The sequence below is a fragment of the Macrobrachium nipponense genome, chromosome 1, assembly GCF_015104395.2.
Source record: "Macrobrachium nipponense isolate FS-2020 chromosome 1, ASM1510439v2, whole genome shotgun sequence".
Lineage (NCBI taxonomy): Eukaryota > Metazoa > Arthropoda > Malacostraca > Decapoda > Palaemonidae > Macrobrachium > Macrobrachium nipponense.
Genome location: NC_087200.1, coordinates 54,427,551 through 54,447,550, shown reverse-complemented (window position 1 = coordinate 54,447,550; position 20,000 = coordinate 54,427,551). Strand labels below are relative to the sequence as shown.

At 42.9% G+C, this 20,000-nt stretch overlaps 2 protein-coding genes across 2 annotated transcripts in view; one reads left to right on the top strand and one right to left on the bottom strand.

The window, feature by feature from the left end:
* Window positions 1–20,000, bottom strand: part of LOC135218792 (acetoacetyl-CoA synthetase-like) — a 198,139-nt gene that overhangs the window by 91,421 nt on the left and 86,718 nt on the right.
* Window positions 1–20,000, top strand: part of LOC135219311 (acetoacetyl-CoA synthetase-like) — a 78,044-nt gene that overhangs the window by 27,342 nt on the left and 30,702 nt on the right. The window contains exons 4-6 of the mRNA XM_064255970.1: window positions 3,247–3,478; window positions 4,040–4,176; window positions 6,289–6,491. Coding sequence (XP_064112040.1) covers window positions 3,247–3,478; window positions 4,040–4,176; window positions 6,289–6,491 — 572 coding nt within the window. The remainder of the gene's footprint in view (window positions 1–3,246; window positions 3,479–4,039; window positions 4,177–6,288; window positions 6,492–20,000) is intronic.

Genomic DNA, 20,000 nt, shown 5'->3' with positions numbered 1-20,000 from the left:
GGATGGTGGCGAGTCTACTATAACTAAGATGGCGGCATGCAGCACGAGTTTCAGAATTGTTATGGGGCGAATCTCGGACTTTCAGAAACCTTTCCTATCTTGAAAATTTTCGTATGTAGAGCAGTAAAATTTTTCGCATTGGCTTTCATAACTTGGATTTTTCGTAAGTTGAGCCTTTCGCATCTCGAGGTACTACTGTGTATATATTATATAATATTAATTATATATATCTATAAATATATATAGATATATATATATATATATATATCTATATATGTAAATATTTATATATATATATATATATATATATATATATATATATATATATATATATATATATATGTGTGTATGTGTGTGTGTGTGTGTGTGTGTATATATATATATATATATACATATAAAGTGGACCCACTGTATTCGCGTTCTCAAGATTTGCAGACTTTCTTATTCGCTGGTTTCTCTGTTAATCATATCTACCCATTATTCCTGGAAAATTCACATATTCGCGGTATTTTTCACTGAGAAATATTCAGTAATTACTGATTTTCACGTCAGTTTCTTGACTAAATGCATATTTTGTGATAAAACTATTAAAATTTTCAGGTATAAGCATTTTTAGAGGGATTTTTTGTGTTTAAACTAACAAAAAATTTAGTTGTGTTCAGATAATGTTGAGATCCAGATACATAATGTGCATCTGGATAATCGAGAGACTATTGTATATATGGGATGAGTATGTATAGTATCTAGATGCAAAATGGTACTAAATTACTTTGGTATTTTTACATGGTCAGACCATATTTTGTACTTAACCCTTTAATGCCGATTGGACGTATTAAACGTCGATATAAATTGTCTGTTGGGTGCCGATTGGACGTATATATGTCGATATAAAAAAGTTTTTTTAAAAATTCGCTGAAAAATAGTTATAGGCCTACTAGGCGAAAACTTTTGAATCACGTGCATTGGGGGATGCTGGGAGCTCACGGATCAAGGCGTTGTTTTGTTTACAATCGTTACCCAGGCGCGCAAGTGTGAATTTCTTTCTCCTCGCACTAAAAAGCATCAGCGAGGCATCTCAGAAATTATTTCGTCACTTTGACATAATTTTTGCACCATTTCATATTAGCCGTTACATGGAGTATTATATATGAAATGTGCACAGTTTCATGTAGAATACAACAAAAAATAACTCATGTTTGTAGCTTTTATCAGTTTTGAAATATTTTCATATAAATAACAATAAGTGCCCAAATTTCAACCTTTGGTCAATTTTGACTCTACCGAAATGGTAGAAAAACGCAATTGTAAGCTAAAACTCTTATATTCTAGTAATATTCAATCATTTACTTTCATATTGCAACAAATTGAAAGTCTCTAGCACAATATTTCGATTTATGGTGAATTTATGAAAAAAAACTTTTTCCTTACGTCCACGAGGTAACTCTTCCAAAAAAATCATTAATTTTTTCGTCCGATTGTTGTAATGTTTGCACCATTTTAAATTAGCCGTTACATAAAGTTTTATATATAAAAATGTGCGCAATTTCATGTAGAATACAAATAAAAAGAACTCATGGTTGTAGCTTTTATCAGTTTTGAAATATTTTCATATAAATAACAATAAGTGCCAAAATTTCAATCTTCAGTCAACTTTGACTCGACCAAAATGGTAAAAAAAACGCAATTGTAAGCTAAAACTCTTACATTCTAGTAATATTCAATCATTTACCTTTATTTTGCAACAAATTGGAAGTCTCTAGCACAATATTTCGATTTATGGTGAATTTATGAAAAAAAAAATACTCCTTTACGTCCGCGTGGTAACTCTTCCGAAAAAATCAGAAATTTTTTCGTCCGATTGTTGTAATGTTTGCACCATTTTAAATTAGCCGTTACATAAAGTTTTATATATGAAAATTTGCGCAATTTTATGTAGAATACAAATAAAAACAACTCATGGTTGTAGCTTTTATCAGTTTTGAAATATTTTCATATAAATAACGATAAGTGCCAAAATTTCAACCTTCGGTCAACTTTGACTCGACTGAAATGGTAAAAAAACGCATTTGTAAGTTAAAACTATTACATTCTAGTAATATTCAAATATTTACCTTTATCTTGCAACAAATTGGAAGTCTCTAACACAATATTTTGATTTATGGTGAATTTATGAAATAAACTTCTTCCTTACGTCCGCGTGGTAACTCTTCCGAAAAAATCAGAAATTTTTTCGTCTGATTGTCGTAATGTTTGCACCATTTTAAATTAGCGTTACATAAAGTTTTATATATGAAAATGTGCACAATTTCATGTAGAATACAACCAAAAACAACCCATGGTTGTAGCTTTTATCAGTTCTGAAATATTTTCATATAAATAACGATAAATAGAAAAAATTTGTCCTTCGGTCAACTTTAACTCGACCGAAATGGTTGAAAACTGCAATTGTAAGCTACAACACTTACAGTCTAGTAATATTCAATCAATTACCTTCATTTTGCAACAAATGGGAAGTCTCTAACACAATATTTCGATTTATGGTGAATTTTTGAAAACATCTTTTTTTTTTATGTCCGCGCGTTCGAATTCTTGCACCATTTTGTGATAATATTTTCTCTGTGTTGCCTTGATCATTTTACAATGTGTTATATACCAAAATGATCACAATTTAGTGTACAATACAACAAAAAAAATTAACTTGTTAGCTTTAACCATTTTGCTCACAGTGCGATTTGTATACAATTATATATGAAATTTTTTTTGTGCTGTCATATATCCCAATATTTATATATGATAATGATATATTTTTTCATTTCTGATGGTTGCATACTAAACTTCAGGCAATGACAAAAAAAGGAGCCAAAAATGAACTCTTAATCTTGAAAAATAAGTGTGCTGTGATTTTTTTTTTAAAATATTTTTTCCGCTTCGGCGCTCACTCGTGAACGCCGTCGGCATACGGGAGACGATTGTTAAAATACCGCTTCGGCGTTTAAGGGTTAATAAGACCTGGCCATAGGTACTACTATTGTTCCTTTCCTGTGCTTATGTAGTTTTGTTTATTTTCATGGTATAATATTTTGATATGCATTCGTTGTTTTTTCTTCTGATTAGTGCTCAATTCCAGAGATGTCCTTGTTATTTCATATACTGAATTTGTTATATACGTATCTATCTTACTAATTTTAGTTGCTTATCTTATTGTAAGTGTTTTTTTGACATCATTGTTTTTCCGATTTTGAACAGGAGGTACTGATATCATTTCGTGTTTTATGGGAAGTAATCCCAGTTTGCCTGTGTATGAAGGAGAGATTCAGTCCAGGAATTTGGGAATGGCAGTTGAAGCCTGGGATGAAGATGGGTGCCCTGTGTGTGACATAAGTGGAGAGCTGGTTTGCACTCGACCTTTTCCTTCAATGCCAACTCATTTTTGGAATGATGACGGGGGCATCAAATATACCAAGGCTTACTTTGCAAAGTATGTTGGTAAATGGGTTTTGTTCTCAGTTATTTTGTTTTTTGGTAAGCATTTTTGTCTTGATAATGAAATGTTCTGTTAAACTACAATCATATTTCATACTACCTGCTATGATACTGTGTGAACAATAGGCAAGAGAGGTCTGCAATTTCATAATGAGGTAGTATTATTCAATGTCTACTTAAATTGTTTTAAATAAGTGACGTCTAATAAGTATTTAATCAATTTTTCAATCATATCAGCAAATAATTCATTAGTATAAGTTTCTTTCTATGTATATTTAGTCGTGTGAATTTTTCATGACATTTAGTCGTGTAAATTTTTCATGGTGGTTTACCACTTTGCTGGCATAATGCATTTACACCAATTAAGAATATTTTCCTTAATTACTTGAATTAGTATTCTCTTGGTAACTGTATTTTATCAATTTTCATTGCTAGTATTCTCTAAAGCCAATGCCAGATTGTTATGATCTTAAAAACAGTTTCTGGTAAGGATGATCGCATTGTATTTATCATGTTTATTTAATATTTGTTGATGAAGCTTGAATGTAATTCTTAGGTTTCCTCATACTTGGACGCATGGAGATTATGTATGCATCAGTTCAAAGACTGGAGGAATAACAATGTTAGGACGAAGTGATGGTACCCTCAACCCAAATGGTGTGCGATTTGGGAGCTCTGAAATTTATAATATAGGTAATTATATATTATTTTTCTGTGGTTTCAGAATGTAATATAGGATTTGTTCAAAGAAGTCTATGGTTTCATCTCTATCAAAAAGCCTGTTACAAGCTTTGGCTAGGGTAAAGACTCAACATTATATGATCTTAAGTTTCTTGCTTCTAGTGGGTCATAGGTAATACCAGGTTCCCATTATTTTTGTCCATTTTTACTTAAAGAAGGGACAGTGTTTACAGTGTGCCTTATGCAGTACTTGTCAGACTGTGCTGAAGATTAGTTGTATCAGTGTCTCTTTGCTGTTTTTTGTGGTCTGCCATTAAGGACAGTTCTTTTGAATTAGGAGATTCCAGAGATGTGATTTTATGGACAAGGTTACTCATGTCCTGGGCTTTCATGTGCAGCTTTTTTGACATGGGTGTTTTATTAAGGGTTTGCTTTTCACATGATTGCAAGGAAGTAATTATTCCCTCAGTGCCTTCCATTTGCTGTTAGTATAAGTGGTTACTTTTACATTTTCCATGACAGAACTTTTCTTTATAAAGAGGAGAGCAGTTTTAGTTGGGTATTACACATCCACATATGCATGCAGAGCCATTGTCGGTAGAGCCAGGAAGATTCAAAAGATTGCCATTAGTCTTAGGTTAGGTCAATTTATCCATGGGTGAAATGAAAATTCAAAGAGACTCCCCAAAAGGAGATAGGAGTCAGTAATGTTGAAAGAAGTAAGAATGCTGGGCAAAACATTTTTGAGAAGGCTTGAATTGAAGATATGACAATAATACTCTTTGTCTTTTCCCTCGAAGAGCAACTAGATTTGCCGGACAATAGCGCAAATGTGCCACACATGAATTCCTTGGTTGCCTAGATTTTATTCCTCAAATCATTGGGCTGTGGAATAGTCTCCCTAAAGCTGTTTTGCAATTAAAACAAAAGTTCAAGCAAAGATGCATTGTATTACTACCTAAAATAATTCCTGTATTTCTCATCTTTATTTCTTATTATCTTCAGTCATTTCTTTCAAATGGATACCATAATCTTTGGAAGTTTGAATTTCAAGTCGATGACCCTTGTAGGCTTGTTCTATATTAATAGGCTTTGTCTTCAAATAATAATAATAATAGATACTGCAAAGGCTGAAGAACACCTGAATGTATAGTGCTACGTACCCCGCTTTTTCCCATGGATAGGTTTCAGAACCCATAGCAGCAGAGATGTCAAATCTGCAGAAATGAAAAAATCCTCTAAAAACACTTATAACTGCTTAGGACTGCCAAATGCCATGTATACCCCTTAAACCAAAACGCTTACAACTGCCTATTTTAAGAGATCACTGCCTAATTGAATACAAAAAAAGTGAATTAGTGATAACTTTAGAGATACGGCCCTTAGAAAAATTCACAGAGGTGTAAGTTACTTCCTGTGGAAACATGAAAAATATGTTCCAAAAAATTCTCAACCAAGTGAAGTGCAAAAAAAAAAGTGGGTTAGCACTGTATACATATTGATGAATTCACAAGTTTTGAGGAGCAATCATGAATAAATGAACTCTGATGTAGAACACCAAAGCTGTGATGGAGTCGCATCAGAGATCATTTTTGCTGAAAGTAAGACTTCATTTACAATCTATGTAGAGCTTTTGTAGAATTTAGAATGAGGAAACAGTCTGATAATTGAATTGAAAGTCACAGCACAGATACCAAAGAAAGGTAACTTATCTAATGCAATGCACTTGGATTGATTATAATGAAAATATTCAGGATACTTACTCTCCAAACATTAGAATTCACCTCCGGACAGATTTTTTGAAAAATAAGTTGGGTTCATATTTATAGTTAGGTATAAAGGCATTTTGCACAATGGTCTGCATGCTTGCAGTTTGCTTAGAAAGTTAATAATCTGACAGCTGAAGACTGAATGAAGAGAAGCTTTTATTTAACTTGAGGGAAAGTGTTTTGAATACACCTCTTGAGGAGAAGAGTTGCATACATTGGTCCATAGGCTAATTTAAGCTAGATTATAAATATGTAGATGTATATCTAATAACAAATACGTACAGTAGTTGTGTTAAACTTGAATTCTTAGCATTTATTATTTGTTCAGTATCATAGCATAAATTTATATTTGCAGTGGAACAATTTGAAGAAGTTGTTGATAGTGTGTGTGTTGGTCAAAGAAATGCAGCCGGAGAAGAACGTGTCATTTTATTCCTAAAACTCCATCCAGAAATATCCTTGGCACAGGAGTTTACGAGACGCATTGTGGTTGCTATACGAACACAGCTTTCAGCTCGCCATGTCCCATCTGTTATATTACCTATAGCTGAAATTCCAGTAAGTATTTTCATTGTTGCAGATTAAATTTTAGTCCTGAACTGACAGTAGAAAAGAATGAAGCGAGATGTTCATTAATGATTAATCTGCTGTACATTGGTTATTAATCATTTGTATTTTCTGGGCTCAGCCTGTGTCGCTACGTGAAATGTCCCTTTAGCACACATTTCTAAGGTAAAATATTGCTATAATACCAGAGAAAAAAGCTAATATGGAAATGCCAGAATATTCTGGCTCGCTCACCTTATTTTAAGGTGTCGGTATGGTTTCTGGGGTGAGTGAAACCACTACCAGAGGTCCTTTGCCATTTAGATTCATCCTTCTTCAAAATCCCTCAACTATAGAGGAGCCGACCTAAGGCCCACTCCTCGCTACCGTTACAGCTAGCGCCTCTGACGTCATTCCTTTCGATAGCACGATCCACACCACGTGTTTTTTCTGCTCTGTGTTGTGTTCGTTCTGGAATTCTCCTGTTTTCAACTTGGAACGTCAAGCTTCTTCTGCATCCAAGTTAAGTACTGTTATTAATGTTTAACACCATTTAGGGACTGCCCTGGGCACGTTTATCTGTTTTATTTAAGTTTTTATGGACGGCGTCCCATGCGGCATCGTCCCCGCGCCGCCATGTGCGGCTCGCTCCCGCATGTTACCTTGTTTCGTGCCCCATTCAGTCCCCTATACCGTTTGGGCTCGATTCTTGCTTAGCAGTACATTCCTATATTTACGATGATGCATTTATTGATGTTTTATTCATGTTATGTTATATGTACATGGGGGATGTTATCCGAGCTCATGCTAGGCTCGTAGCCTACGTCGTTTCCTTTCAGCTTAGATTTCATGCATGCATGTTTATTTCAGTTGTCAGGTTACTCTAAGTTAGGCTCCCTTTCGAAGGACTATGGTCATTCTCTCTTGTCCTCGAGCCATCCTGGCCGCCCACCCCGTGTATTTTCGTCATGGCATAGGCTAGCTGCTTGGAGTCGCCAGGCTCGTCCTTCCTTCTCGGTTGGCTCGACCCAGCTTCTCGAGGACATGTCTTTCTCTCTTCCATCAAATTTTCTTCCTTTCCCCCCGTGTTTTGTTAGGATGTTATTTTGTATTTATCATGGTTATTGAGACGGCTTTGGCTGGCCTAGGCCTCCTCTGATCGCGTGGCCTTTCTCACCGCGTGGTTAACCACACGGTCGAGGGAGGTTCCAGGCGACCATGTATGAGCCACCCCGCATCGGTCCTCCCAGCCCTCTTCCCCCTCCTTGGGGGGGGATACGCTCGCTCACGCTGTCTCAGGCAGCCGATCCGAGCACCCTCCCTTCCCTTCCTCCCGCACGGGGGGACACGGGAGGTAGCTGGAGGACGCTCGACGAGCGGGTCGGCTCCATGCCGCTCTCCCCAGTAGACTAGAGGGGGGACCCTGCTTGGCCGAGCCTCGGTTGGCCACCAGGCTCTCCTCGGCTCTCGGGCTGCGTTCTCCTACCACTAGTCACCACCCCTCCTGCTCCGGCGGATCAGGACCCCGTCGCAGCCAGGTCCACTATGGTTCAGTGACACTAAGGAGGCCCCGGCCTCCTTACAAGGATACGCTTTTGCATGCATGTTTTACATTCACATTTTAACATCCATTATCTTTAGTTTAAGCTTGGCGGAGACCCCGCTATCCCTCCGGGGATTTCCACCAACTTATTCTAGTTTCAAGTCTTGATGACGGAGTTATCAAAACAAACCCCCCCCCCCCCCCCACCCCCCCCCCCCCCCCCCCCCCCCCCCCCGTATTATTTGGTCCCTCCTGCTCCTCACCCGTTGTTCGGACTACTCCTCGCTCCGGTGTATGGATTAGGTGGTCTCCCTGATTCAGTGACTTCTCTGTCCTCCGGCAGCGCCGGAGACACACTGATTCAAGCTGTTCTACCGATCCTGTCGGACGACTCACCACATTACACGGTCAAAGAGCAGGTAGAGACTAACCCTTGTTATCTTTCAACTCCAGAGCACTCCGGTGTTATGACATATCACATCACAGACTTAGTCCAGGGGTCTGCCGAATCCACGCCGCCTGTATGATCCGGTTCAACGAGTCTCTGGTTTGGCACCCCGAGAGTTGCCTAATTTGCTATGAGTTCGTAGACCAAGTCTCCACTGAGGTGGGTGATGTTTCAAATGCTACACATTAATACAATGGGTACCAGTGACCAATATAATCCTTGATATGTCAATTAACTTATGTTATAATTTAATTTAAAGTAGCCTTAAGTATTAATACTAACCCTCTCTTTCAGGGCGCCCAAGTGATCCGGGAGACCGCCCTTTCCACCCTGAAGGCCTGGGTTGGTGGGTTTGGCCGCAACATGACCAAGGACCAACCCTACATACTATCTAAGGAGATGGCCACCCTCATCATCCCAGGCGGGAAGAGTACTTCCTACATAGATCCAGAGGTGGCAGCTCCCCTGATTGCTTCCATGCAGGAAGAAGTGGCTCAGCCTTCAGAGGAGGCGACGGCGCAGGAGGTCACCAAAGAAGTAGCTGCCCTAGACCTGGACCTCGAGCCCATGACGGTGGAGGGTGCAGGTAAGGATGTAAGTGAGGCAGGTACTGTAGGGGCTCAAGGGCTTTCCTTGAGCCCATCTAGAGCTTCTTCTACTACTTCTACTTCTTTTCAGGGATTCACCGGGGGGATTCAGTCGGTCAGACCGAAGTCCGCCCTGGCGATCCCTAAAGTCAAAGGTAAGCGTGACTTTACATCGCTTCAGAAGTCTCTGTCGAATAAGTCAGATTCTAGCCTTGCCCGTAAGTCTTCGGCTCACCATCCCGGAGCGGACAAGGCTAAACTGTCATCTTACTCTAAAGGGTCGAAGTCTAAGTCTTCTAAGGACAGGGCTCAGCCCTTCCCCTCCGACCCTGAGCCTTCAACCTCCAAGGGAGCCAGACCCAGGACTCCTAAGGAGAAGGTAGAACCTTCCCCTTTCGACCCAGACACCTTCTCTGCTAATATTTCCACCAATATTATGCAGCAGATGGGTAGTTTGGTCGGGAAGTTGGTACAAACCCAATTCCAGGAGATATTTGTCCAGCTTTCATCTTCTCTAGAGGAGTCAGCTCATTGCAGGGCTCCGCGAGAATGCAGCGACAGGACTTCCACAGTCCAGCCTGGCAGCTCAAAGCTTACTCATGCCGGATTCGTCTACCCTTCCTACCTTTACAGCAAACAACCCCTGGAGGGTTGCTTCCTACGCTCCTTACATAGACGGCATGCTAATGATCGAGGGCTGCGGAACTCGAAGGATTGAGGACTTCGAGTTTCATCCGCAAGGATTACAGCCCCCTTTCATAGGCTATGTCCGCCTTACAGAAGCGGCTATGAGAAGGGAAGACAAGGTCCCGAAAGAAACCGTAATTCTCTCCCGGGATCACGCGCAACAGGAATGGCTACATAACCTAGAGGAGTGGCAATGTACCAACACCAAGGTTACTGCTTTCAAAAGCCCCTTCACGATCTTCACTGTGGACGAGGAGACTCCCATCCCGTTCACATCGAAGGTAGCGGAATTGACCCTGCAAGCCGCAATGAAGGACGAACCCATGCCACATCTCCGGGAGACAGAACCAACCTCCCTCCTGCTCCCCGGAACGGACGATCACTGGGTAGATCTTCCGGTCACCTTTTCAGTGGGTAAACTGAAACCAGACTGCGCCATCACTCAGTTCAGCGAGAGATTGCCCAGGCTGTCAGACAACCTCATCCAGACTGAGTACGATGCCAGGATGAGGCTGTGCAGGTCCCTCAATTCCCTAGTAATGACGGAAGTATCGGCTCTAATCTACGGAGAAGAGCCGCTATTCAAGATCATTGCAAAGTCACTTTTGTACTCGATGCAATGTGACCTGTATTATTTCGTCATAGCTAGGCAAAATTGTAGGAAACATGTACTGGCGGAGGCCACTATCCGCCATGAGCCTAACAAGCTCTTAGCCTCATCTATTTGGGGCACTGACCTCTTCCCAGCCTCTGTAGTGAACGAGGTTCACTGCGAGGCAGTTAGATTCAACCAGAGTCTAAGGGTTCGCTGGGGTTTGGTCAGTAAACGCAAATCAGAGTCAGCTGGATCAAACCTAAGAGGGATTAGATGTCATCGGTACATGGCACTATGAATCGATCGGGAATCGTTTCCTCATTTAGGTGACGGAAGTCTACACACATTCGCCAAGTCCGATCCTTATTTGGCACAACAATTAAAGGAAAGTTATAAGAGCTGTTGGATTTTTTATAACTTCTTCGGCTAACATTTTATCATCTTCATTGATTTCGTTCTGAAATTTCATAGGGAGGCGATACGAGGGTACTACTTAGATAACCTTATTTTCATCCCTTACCTGATATGATGTTCATTTACATCTGTTTTTCCTAGAGATCCCTCGCTCATGGAAAAGACATTATGATATTTGGACAGAAGCTCGAAAAATTTCTGTCTAATCCCTTGATCCTTGATATCTGCATTTAAGGGATTTTGACGAAGGAAAAATCTATTTCTGGGGGAATGGTTCGTGTCGCTCTGTGAAATAAACCTTAAGTTCATTATTTCTAGGTAAATAACCTAATAAATACCAGAGAAAAAATAAAATCAAGAAGATGTCAGTATAACTGACTCGCTCACTCTATAAAAGAAGTGTCGGTATGGTAACAGGGGCGAGTGAGACCACTACCACGAACCACTTGCCATTTAGAACTTCCCACATCAAAATCCCCCACCTGAGAGAGCCGATCCCAAAGGAGGATGCGCCCGCTGCTACTACTAATACCCACGCCAAGCGGAGTGCAGCGCCTCTAGTGGCCATCCTTTTATAAAGATGTCCATCTTGGCCTGCAGGGTGGGTAAAAAAGGGGGGGTTTCACAGGGCGACACGAACCAATCACCCAGATATAAATTTTTCCTTCGTCAAAATCCCTTTTCTGGGCTCAGTTCGTGTCGGCCTGTGAAATAGTACCAGAGAAACAGCCAAGATGACAATGGAGGGTCTTAATGAAACAATAAAATAAAATTAGACTATAATATAAGTGAATCAAAAGTTATGTTGCAAAATTTATAATATAAAGGTACTTAAAACTAGCTTAAAATAATCAAGGAAAAGCACAGTTTAGTGCAATGGTAACAAAATAAGTATTCAAGGAGATTCACTAAAACTAAATTAATATTTACAAAATATACAAAAACCATTGTGTTCTACCCTAGCATAAGAATAAGGGTAGAAACACTGAAGCACATTTATGTGTACATTATGTGGATGCCCCTAGTGAAAAAATAAGGGGCAGTCCACCAATATCAACCTAGCGGCTAAGGCTAGAGGACCACATAGAGCATAGCAGTAGGGTGAGACATGTTGGACAAGGTAGGTAGAAAGGAGACCTGGATCTTCAACTATAACTACTGTGCAGAGTCAGGGGAAACTATGTTTCCCACTGCTACTGCTGAAAATTTTAATGATTCCAAGGACTTCAGGTAATGACGTTTGAAGACTGTCGGTGATTTCCATCCAGTATACTTCCTAAGATCCTCAAAATTCATATGCTGGAAATAATTAATAGAAGTAGCTACTGCCGGGGAAGATCTGGACAGCCAACTTCTTATCGAGGATGTATGGCTGTCCCTTGGTGGCGTTCTTGCCGAAGCCGCCTACCCAAGCCTTCAGGGTTGCTAGGGCGACTTCCTTGACGGCGGCAGCCTGAAAGAGAGGACCGATGAAGCCTCTAACGGCAGAGCTATAGCTTACAATGAAGACTTAGAACTAAGACATTAGAGATATATAATGGTAAGAAAAATTACCCAGAAACCTACTTACCCCATCCAAAAGCTGACTCACGAGGTCATAGCATATGGTACATGCCTCGTGGTGCCAGACGATCAGTTCGCCGTGGGTTGTAGCGCACGGGGCGTGGGTCCTACACTCCTCGTTGCGGCCAACATGGGGTCATGGAGGACTGCATTGCAGCCTGGTTCCTGGCAATTGGTAGCACCTGTAAGTGGAAGGATACATGAGTATCGAGAATACACACTTACAGTCTAACATGAACTCCTTTGCATGCCGGAGTATACAAGTTAAATTAAAACTAGCCCTCTACCGCAATACGTGTGGTTTGTAGGGGGCGGTCTGGTTGAGGTCTCGTCTACTCCATGCAAAGTTACACGGAGAAGGAGAGCAACCAGAAGTGGTGAGAAAGCCCAGAGAAGGAAAAACCACGACGGAGAACGGCGGAGGCAGTTAATGATAAGGTAATAAAGGGATTTTGACGTAAGGAAAAATCTATTTCTGGGCGATTGGCTCGTGTCGCCAGCGAAATATCCTTTAATCTATTATTTCTAGGTAAATGTACTAACACATACCAGAGAATAAATAAAATAAAGAAAAAGGTCAGTATAACTGACTCGCTCACCCTCTAGGAGGGTGTCGGTATGAACACTAGGCGAGTGAGACCACTACCACGAGCCAAATGCCAATAGAAATCTCCCACTACAAAATCCCTCCAAGAGGGGAGCCGACCCACAGAGTGAGCAGCTCGTACTACTACTACTCCATCCCATGCTGCCGACTGCTGCGCCTCTAGTGGCCATCCTGAAGTTAGCAGACAATCTTGGGCGAAGGGATGGGTAGGGTGGGATTTCCGCTGGCGACACGAGCCAATCGCCCAGAAATAGATTTTTCCTTACGTCAAAAATCCCTTTTTCTGGGCTCAGCTCGTGTCGCTGCGCGAAATCGTACCAGAGAAATAGCACAAGATTGTAAACAAAAGTAATAAAATAAATCAGAATAGGTCTCAAAATAAAAAATAAAGTAAATATAAAAAAGAATATAATTGCTAAAAAGATACAAATACACAGTGATACAAACTAAAAATATGCTTAAATTACCCTTAATCCTAAACATGTTTTCTTAACATAAGGTAATTTACATATGTACCAAGAGGTAAATTGGCCTTACATGTAAACAAAATAGGTATCCCTGTTGTAAAGGCATGTATCAAAAAATATAATAGCCAATTACAAACAGTTCAAAATGAACAAAGTTAATCAAAATCAATGAACTAATATAATAAGAATGTATATGCCTTAATATACAAAAACCCGTAATCATTATAAATGAGATGTATCCCTAGCATAAAAATAAGGGGGTAACATCCATGAGATCAATATGCATAATCATCTGTGAGTGTCCCTAGTCAAAAAATTAATGGGCACCCACTACATCATCATAAAAGCAGCTAAGGCACAAGGTGAATGTAAATGAACACGGTAGGAATAGACGAACTGTTGGGTGAGGCAGGTAGAAAGGAGGACTGAATCTTCTACTACAAATTAACTAGAGTCAGGGGAAACTACGTTTCCCGCTGCTACTGCTGAAATTTTCAGAGCTTCCCAAGGACTTAAGGTAATGAACGTTTGAAAACACTGTGGCGATTTCCATCCGGATACTTCTCAAACTCATCGAAGTTCATGTGTTGGAAATAATTAATTGAGGTGGCTACTGCTCTGACATCATGTGCTTTTGGGAAGAGTCAGGATTGGCTTGTTAATAAAGTACAGGATTTGTTGCCTGATGCCTTTTAATGGATAAAGTTCCACCTTTTTCCCTCTTAAAGAGGGGCCCCGATGAGGATGAGGAGGTCCTGGATAGAAAGGCTCGTAAGGTTTGAAACTGGACAAAGGGATACATCTTGTGGAAGAGGTAGTACTTTCCAAGGTTCCCACCTCATCAAAGGATCTTCATTCTTTGCCAAAAGCTCCGTTCCGGAGAAAGTAGAACTTCCCCCTGTGGGAAGGAATTGAATATGATCCGGATCTCTGGATAAAGCCGACAGTTCTGAAATTCTTGCTCCTGAAGCCAGGCTTAATAAAATAGGGTTTTCCTTAGGAGCATCATAAACGAGCATGTGTCATTATCTGGTTTTCAGAAGCCAGTTTTAGAACATCGTTTAAGAACCATGAACTGACGTAGGCCTCACAGAAGGCCTAAGTCTAGCACATGCCTTAGGAATAGACGAGAAGTAGGTATCCGTCAAGTCCTATGTTAAATCCAAATTGAAATATCTTTTTTCAAGGCTGACTTGTTTGTCGAATCGTGCTAGCTGCTAAACCCTTTTTCAAATAAGGATCTGAAAAAGGATATAGCTGAATTAACCGTCATGATTCTGATATCTGACTCTCTCAGGAAGGTTGCTAACTTTTTGACAGCAGCATCATACTGCCTCAAAGTTGAATCCCTTTTATCGGATTCCAAGAAGAGAATGTTTCTGAGGGTCAATATTCGCATCTCTTTTTGCCGCAAACTTCATGAAATCCATAAAGTTAGGGTTTTGAGAATCCTTCAGGAAGCGAACACAGTCTTCGTTTGTACTGACTGGGAGAGCTTGGGACTGGGGATCCGAAGAGGACGAAGGCCCCAGTTCCAGAATTAGGGGATACCAATTGCTCTTCGGCCAGTCTGGGGCTACTAGAGCCACTTGACCCTTGAATGTCCTGAGTTTGTTCAATACTTTCATAAGGAGATTCATTGGAGGGAAGACGTAAATCTTCTCCCAGTTGTTCCAGTCCAGAGCCAGGGCGTCCGTGGCGTAAGCCAGAGGGTCCAGGTTGGGGGCTACATAACACGGTAGTTTGTGGTTCGCTTGGGATGCGAAGAGATCCACCTGTAGCCCTGGGACTCTTTGAAGGATCCATTGGAACGAACTGTTGTCTAGTGACCATTTCCGACTCTAGGGGTACTGATCGGGATAGGGCGTCTGCTATGACGTTTCTCACTCCAGCTATGTGAGTGGAGGAAAGATGCCAACTGAACTTGTCTGCCCAGGGAGAAGATGGCTACCATGACGTGATTTAGATGACGTGACTTGGAGCCTCCTCTGTTTATACAATGTACTACCACTGCGCTGTCCAGGACTAGCTTTATGAGGGATACTTTGGTGGGTGCAACCTTTTAGAGTCAAGAACACTGCCATTGCCTCCAGTACGTTTATATGGAAACTGACGGAACTGGCGTGACAGATCCCTTGAACCTTTTTGACCTGGAATACCCTCCCCAGCCGCTTAAGGACGCGTCTGTGTGGATGGTGATCCCTGGTGGAGGGAACTGGAGGGGTTACTGACATTGATAGATTCTTGACTTTGGCCCACGGCCGAAGCCGATTCTTTAGAATCAGACGGCACTGAGGATAGCTTGTCCCTGGACTGACATTTATTTGCTCGCGAGCGCCAGATCCTGGTTAGGTCTTTCAGTTTGGCTTTCATTAAGACGTTCGTTACTGATGCAAACTGAGAGAGCCGAGGATCCTTTCCTGAGCTCTCCTTGATGCTAGTTTGTGACTTAGAAATTGCTTGACTGACTTCGCTATTTCTTTCCTTTTGGTAGATGGAATCGACAGAGTGTGGGAGGATAGATTCCATTGAATGCCTAGCCACTGAAAGTTTGACTCTGGAGTGAGTCTTGACTTGGACTTGTTTATCTTGAATCCTAGATATTCTAGGAACCGGATCACTTTTCAGTGTAGCCTTGTTGCATTCCTTCGACTGATGGGGCCCAGATCAACCAATCGTCGAGATATGCCACTACCATAATCCCTTGCGATCTGAGTTGTTGCACTACCACTTCCGCTAGCTTCGTGAACACCCTGGGTGCCACGTTGAGTCCGAATGGAACTACCTTGAAGGAGAATGTCTGGTCTCCTATCTTGAAACCAGATACGGACGGAAGTGTCTTGCAATAGGGATATGATAGTAGGCGTCTGTAAGATCGATAGAGGTGGTGACGGCCCCCACGGGGAAAGTAAGGTCCGCACCTGTGAGATCGTGAGCATCTTGAACTTGTCGCAGCGGATGGCTAAGTTTAAGCGGGACAAGTCTAAGATTACCCTTCTTTTTTGTGAGCCTTTCTTTGGCACGCTGAACAAGCGACCTTGAAATTTTAATCTCTTGACTCTCGCTATAGCTCCTTTCTGAAGGAGGTCCCTCCGCGTACTCTGTCAATTCTTTGGAAGGAAGTTGACGGAAAGGTCTGGCTGGAGGTGGGTTCGTCAACCAGCTCCAACCCAGCCCTTTTGACACTATGCTCTGAGCCCACTGGCTGAAGTTCCACCGTGGCGAAAGTGAAACAGCCTCCCTCCTACCTGAAGTTCTTCATTGGTTCTGGTAACCGCCTCGGCCTCCTCTGAAGTGCTTTCCCCTATTAAAGGGGCCTCCCGATCCTCTCCCACGAAAGGACCGCTTACCTCTGCCTACCTTACCCGAGCGGTCCATACTTCTGAGAAGTTGACTCTCGAAGGTTTGATTGTAGCTGGAGAGATGGCGTATGAGGTAGAGGGTTGAGGCTGAGGGGATATCACATAAATTGGCTGTGATTGACCCTTAGAAGTGGAAGGTTGGGCTGTCTGCACTAACGGCACTGCTGGAACTTGTTGAGGAAAGCGTGGTTGCTTCTTCTGGTAAGGTTGGAAACGCCTGGGTTTCCTCTGACCCTTACCTTTAGGTGTCAAGTCTTGTCTCCTCCTAGCCGTAAGGCCCCAACGGTCCTTAAGGCTCTGGTTCAACCTCGTAGCCTCTGCCTGGACTTCCTTAACCATAGCCTCTGGAAAGAGATCTGCGCCCCAGATGTTAGAGGAGAGTAACCTATTCGGCTCATGTCGAATGGTTGCCTCTAGCAGGACATGCTTTCTACAATTCATTCTAGCAGTGGCAAACTCGAACACATCTGACTGCACCGTTTGAGTCAGGGCTTTGGTCATAAGCTTAAAAATTGGTTCTGATCCATAGGCCATGGTTGCTACCTCCGACATAGCCATAGAGTTGATTGATCTGGCTAGTCGTGATTTTGCGTCAAATTCAGTTTGAATAAGATTATCTGGGAGCCTGGGTAGCTTTTCACCAAATGCTCCATAGCACAGTCGGTTTGAGTTTGCCAGCTGAGAATGTATTCGGCAAGTCTTCCCACAACTCTCCAATTGAAGGGAGTAATGGAGATGTGGGATCTGCTTCTTTCAACTGAGGCATGGGTTCCCCCTTCTGGGCCGCTGAGATGGTCGACCTAACTATCTTGGTTAGGAACGGGAGCGGGGTACTCTCATCCATTGTGAAAATGGTAAAGGGACTTTTGAATGGTTGTATCTTGGTGTTAGAACAATCCATGTCCTCTAAACATCTGAGCCATTCTCTCTGAGCCTGGTCTCGTGAATAGAGGACTGTCTCCTTTGGTACCCTATCGTCCCGAACCATAGCCGAAGGCGTGAGCCTTGCGTAGCCTATGAAAGGAGGCTGTAGCCTTCCGGGTAGAACTCGAAGTCTTCTATTCTTCGAGTTCCAAACTCCGGGATGGAGATGAGACCGTCCTGGAAGGGGGCGTATGACGCTACTCTCCATGGGTTGTTCATAGAGAAAGCAGAAGTGAGTCATACGGAGGAAGCTGAGTTCCACTTGTGTTGGAAAGTGAGGGAGAGGCTAGAGGGACTTCTCTTAGTCCGGCTATAATAGAATCTTGGGAAGTGATCCTATCCGACAGGCGAGAGAACATCTGTTCCATACTACTCTTTAGGGACCCAACTAGTCACCCACCTGTTTGCAACAGGCCAGCATTGGAGTCCAAAAGCCGGAGCTGCTGCGGAGGTGGAGGAGACTCTGAATTGGAACCAATGGGAGCGGAACTGGTGATTCTGCCGGAGTGCGAGATCTCTCCTTGGATTTACTTTTTGAGGACTTAGAGCCGGAGCTAGAAGCTTTAGACCTGTCTGGACCGGGATTGCGAGCCGGAGACTTACGTGAGGAAGAAGACGAGGACGTCTTCTTAGACGACGATGACGTCTTAGTCAAGGTCATCGCTTTAGCCTTGACCTTAGGTCTAACCGAAGCCTCAGGAGGAGTATATAATTCATCACCCGTAAAGCCTTGGAAAGATGGAGAGGTTGCAGGGTAGAAGAGACAGTCACACACCCAAGGGTGACCCTTGAGTGCCTACATTACTTACCTCGACCAACAGGTCGTCTATAACCTACCATCGGTTCAACATTAATATCCAGGGTTGCGACATCCGTGGAGATATCCTGGTCTTGTTCAGTTAAGGAGGCCGCCAGCTGTTGTTGATAAAGGCGATAGTCGGGTCCGCCTCTACTGGGTCGACGTAACCTGTCGCCTTGCCTCCGGGGAGGGGAAGATAATAGTGCTAACCGCTTCTCGAGGATGTAGGGCTGACCCTTGGCGGCGTTCTTGCCAAAACCTCCGACCCAGGCCCGCAGGGTAGCCAGTGCGGTATCCCTTACTGCCGGAGCCTGTAAGAGAGGGCGTATTTTAGATTTAAGAATCACTTAAACTAAAACTTAAAGTATAACTTAAACTAGATGCCTAAGTTAAAGTAAATGATGAAAACTTAAGCACTAAAAAGGAAGCGGAGCAGCTACTGGAGATGGAATACTTACCCCTTCCAAAAGCTGGCTCACCAGATCGTAACATATGGTACACGTTCTCATGGTACCAGACCTGGATGTCCCCGTGCGGAGTCGCGCATGGAGCATGGGACCGGCAAACTTCGTGTCCACAGGGGTCCTGAAGTGTAGCGGAACATCCCGGATGCTCACAGTTGGTGGCCTGTAAGTGGGAAGACACATGAGTATCTTAAAAGGCATCACTTACAGACTAAAGGACAAAAGAACTCCGTTACATGCGGAGCTCGGAAAAAAAAAAAAAATTTGGGCATAACCCCTCCCTGCTTTGCCTGAATAGGCTATAATCCCGGAGAGATCCGGTAAGATATGAAAGGGAGGGGGATGGTTTAAGGTACTTAAGATAAACTTATAGATAACTTAAACCTAAACTCAAGCGAACCGGACTAGGTCCCAGTGTGAAGCGGAGTTGTAGTAACTCAGCAATACGGTAAGGTTAGTAGTGACCTAATGTATGTTCCGGTCCACTCTACCGAGTGGACTAGCCCTTCCGCTGGATACCAGGACTCCGGTCAGGAGGAGCTCTAGTAAGGAGGGAAAGGGCGAGAGGACATACATGCTCGAGCTAGCCCGGAGCGACAAGGTAGTAACAGAGGGGGGGGAAGGCCACGGGCCCCCCACAACGTACCACCCGGCCGGACCGAGAAGCCGGAGAGGTCGAGACGCCATCTGGGTCTGTCCCGACTCCCTAGCCCCTCCGCATGAGGAGAGAGAGGGAGGCAGGCTCGGGTATGTGGAGCGAGCATGGGCAGACCGACCCACCCCCGCCCGACTCTATGGAAGAGCGGGAGAGGGGGAAGGGTGACTGGGCAGGCGTCTGGCTGTCCCGTGATCACGAAGTGACCACGAGGCGGTAAGTGAGATACGATCACCCAACCTAGGCCAACCAACTGATCAGAGAGAAGCTATCGGGAAGCAACTTGGACTGAAAAGCGGTAGCATACAGGCCCACGGGGCTAAAACCAACTGATCAGAGAGATACTATAGGGAAGCAACCGAACTGATCAGCGGTAGTATAGGCTCTATGAACCAGGACCTAGGCT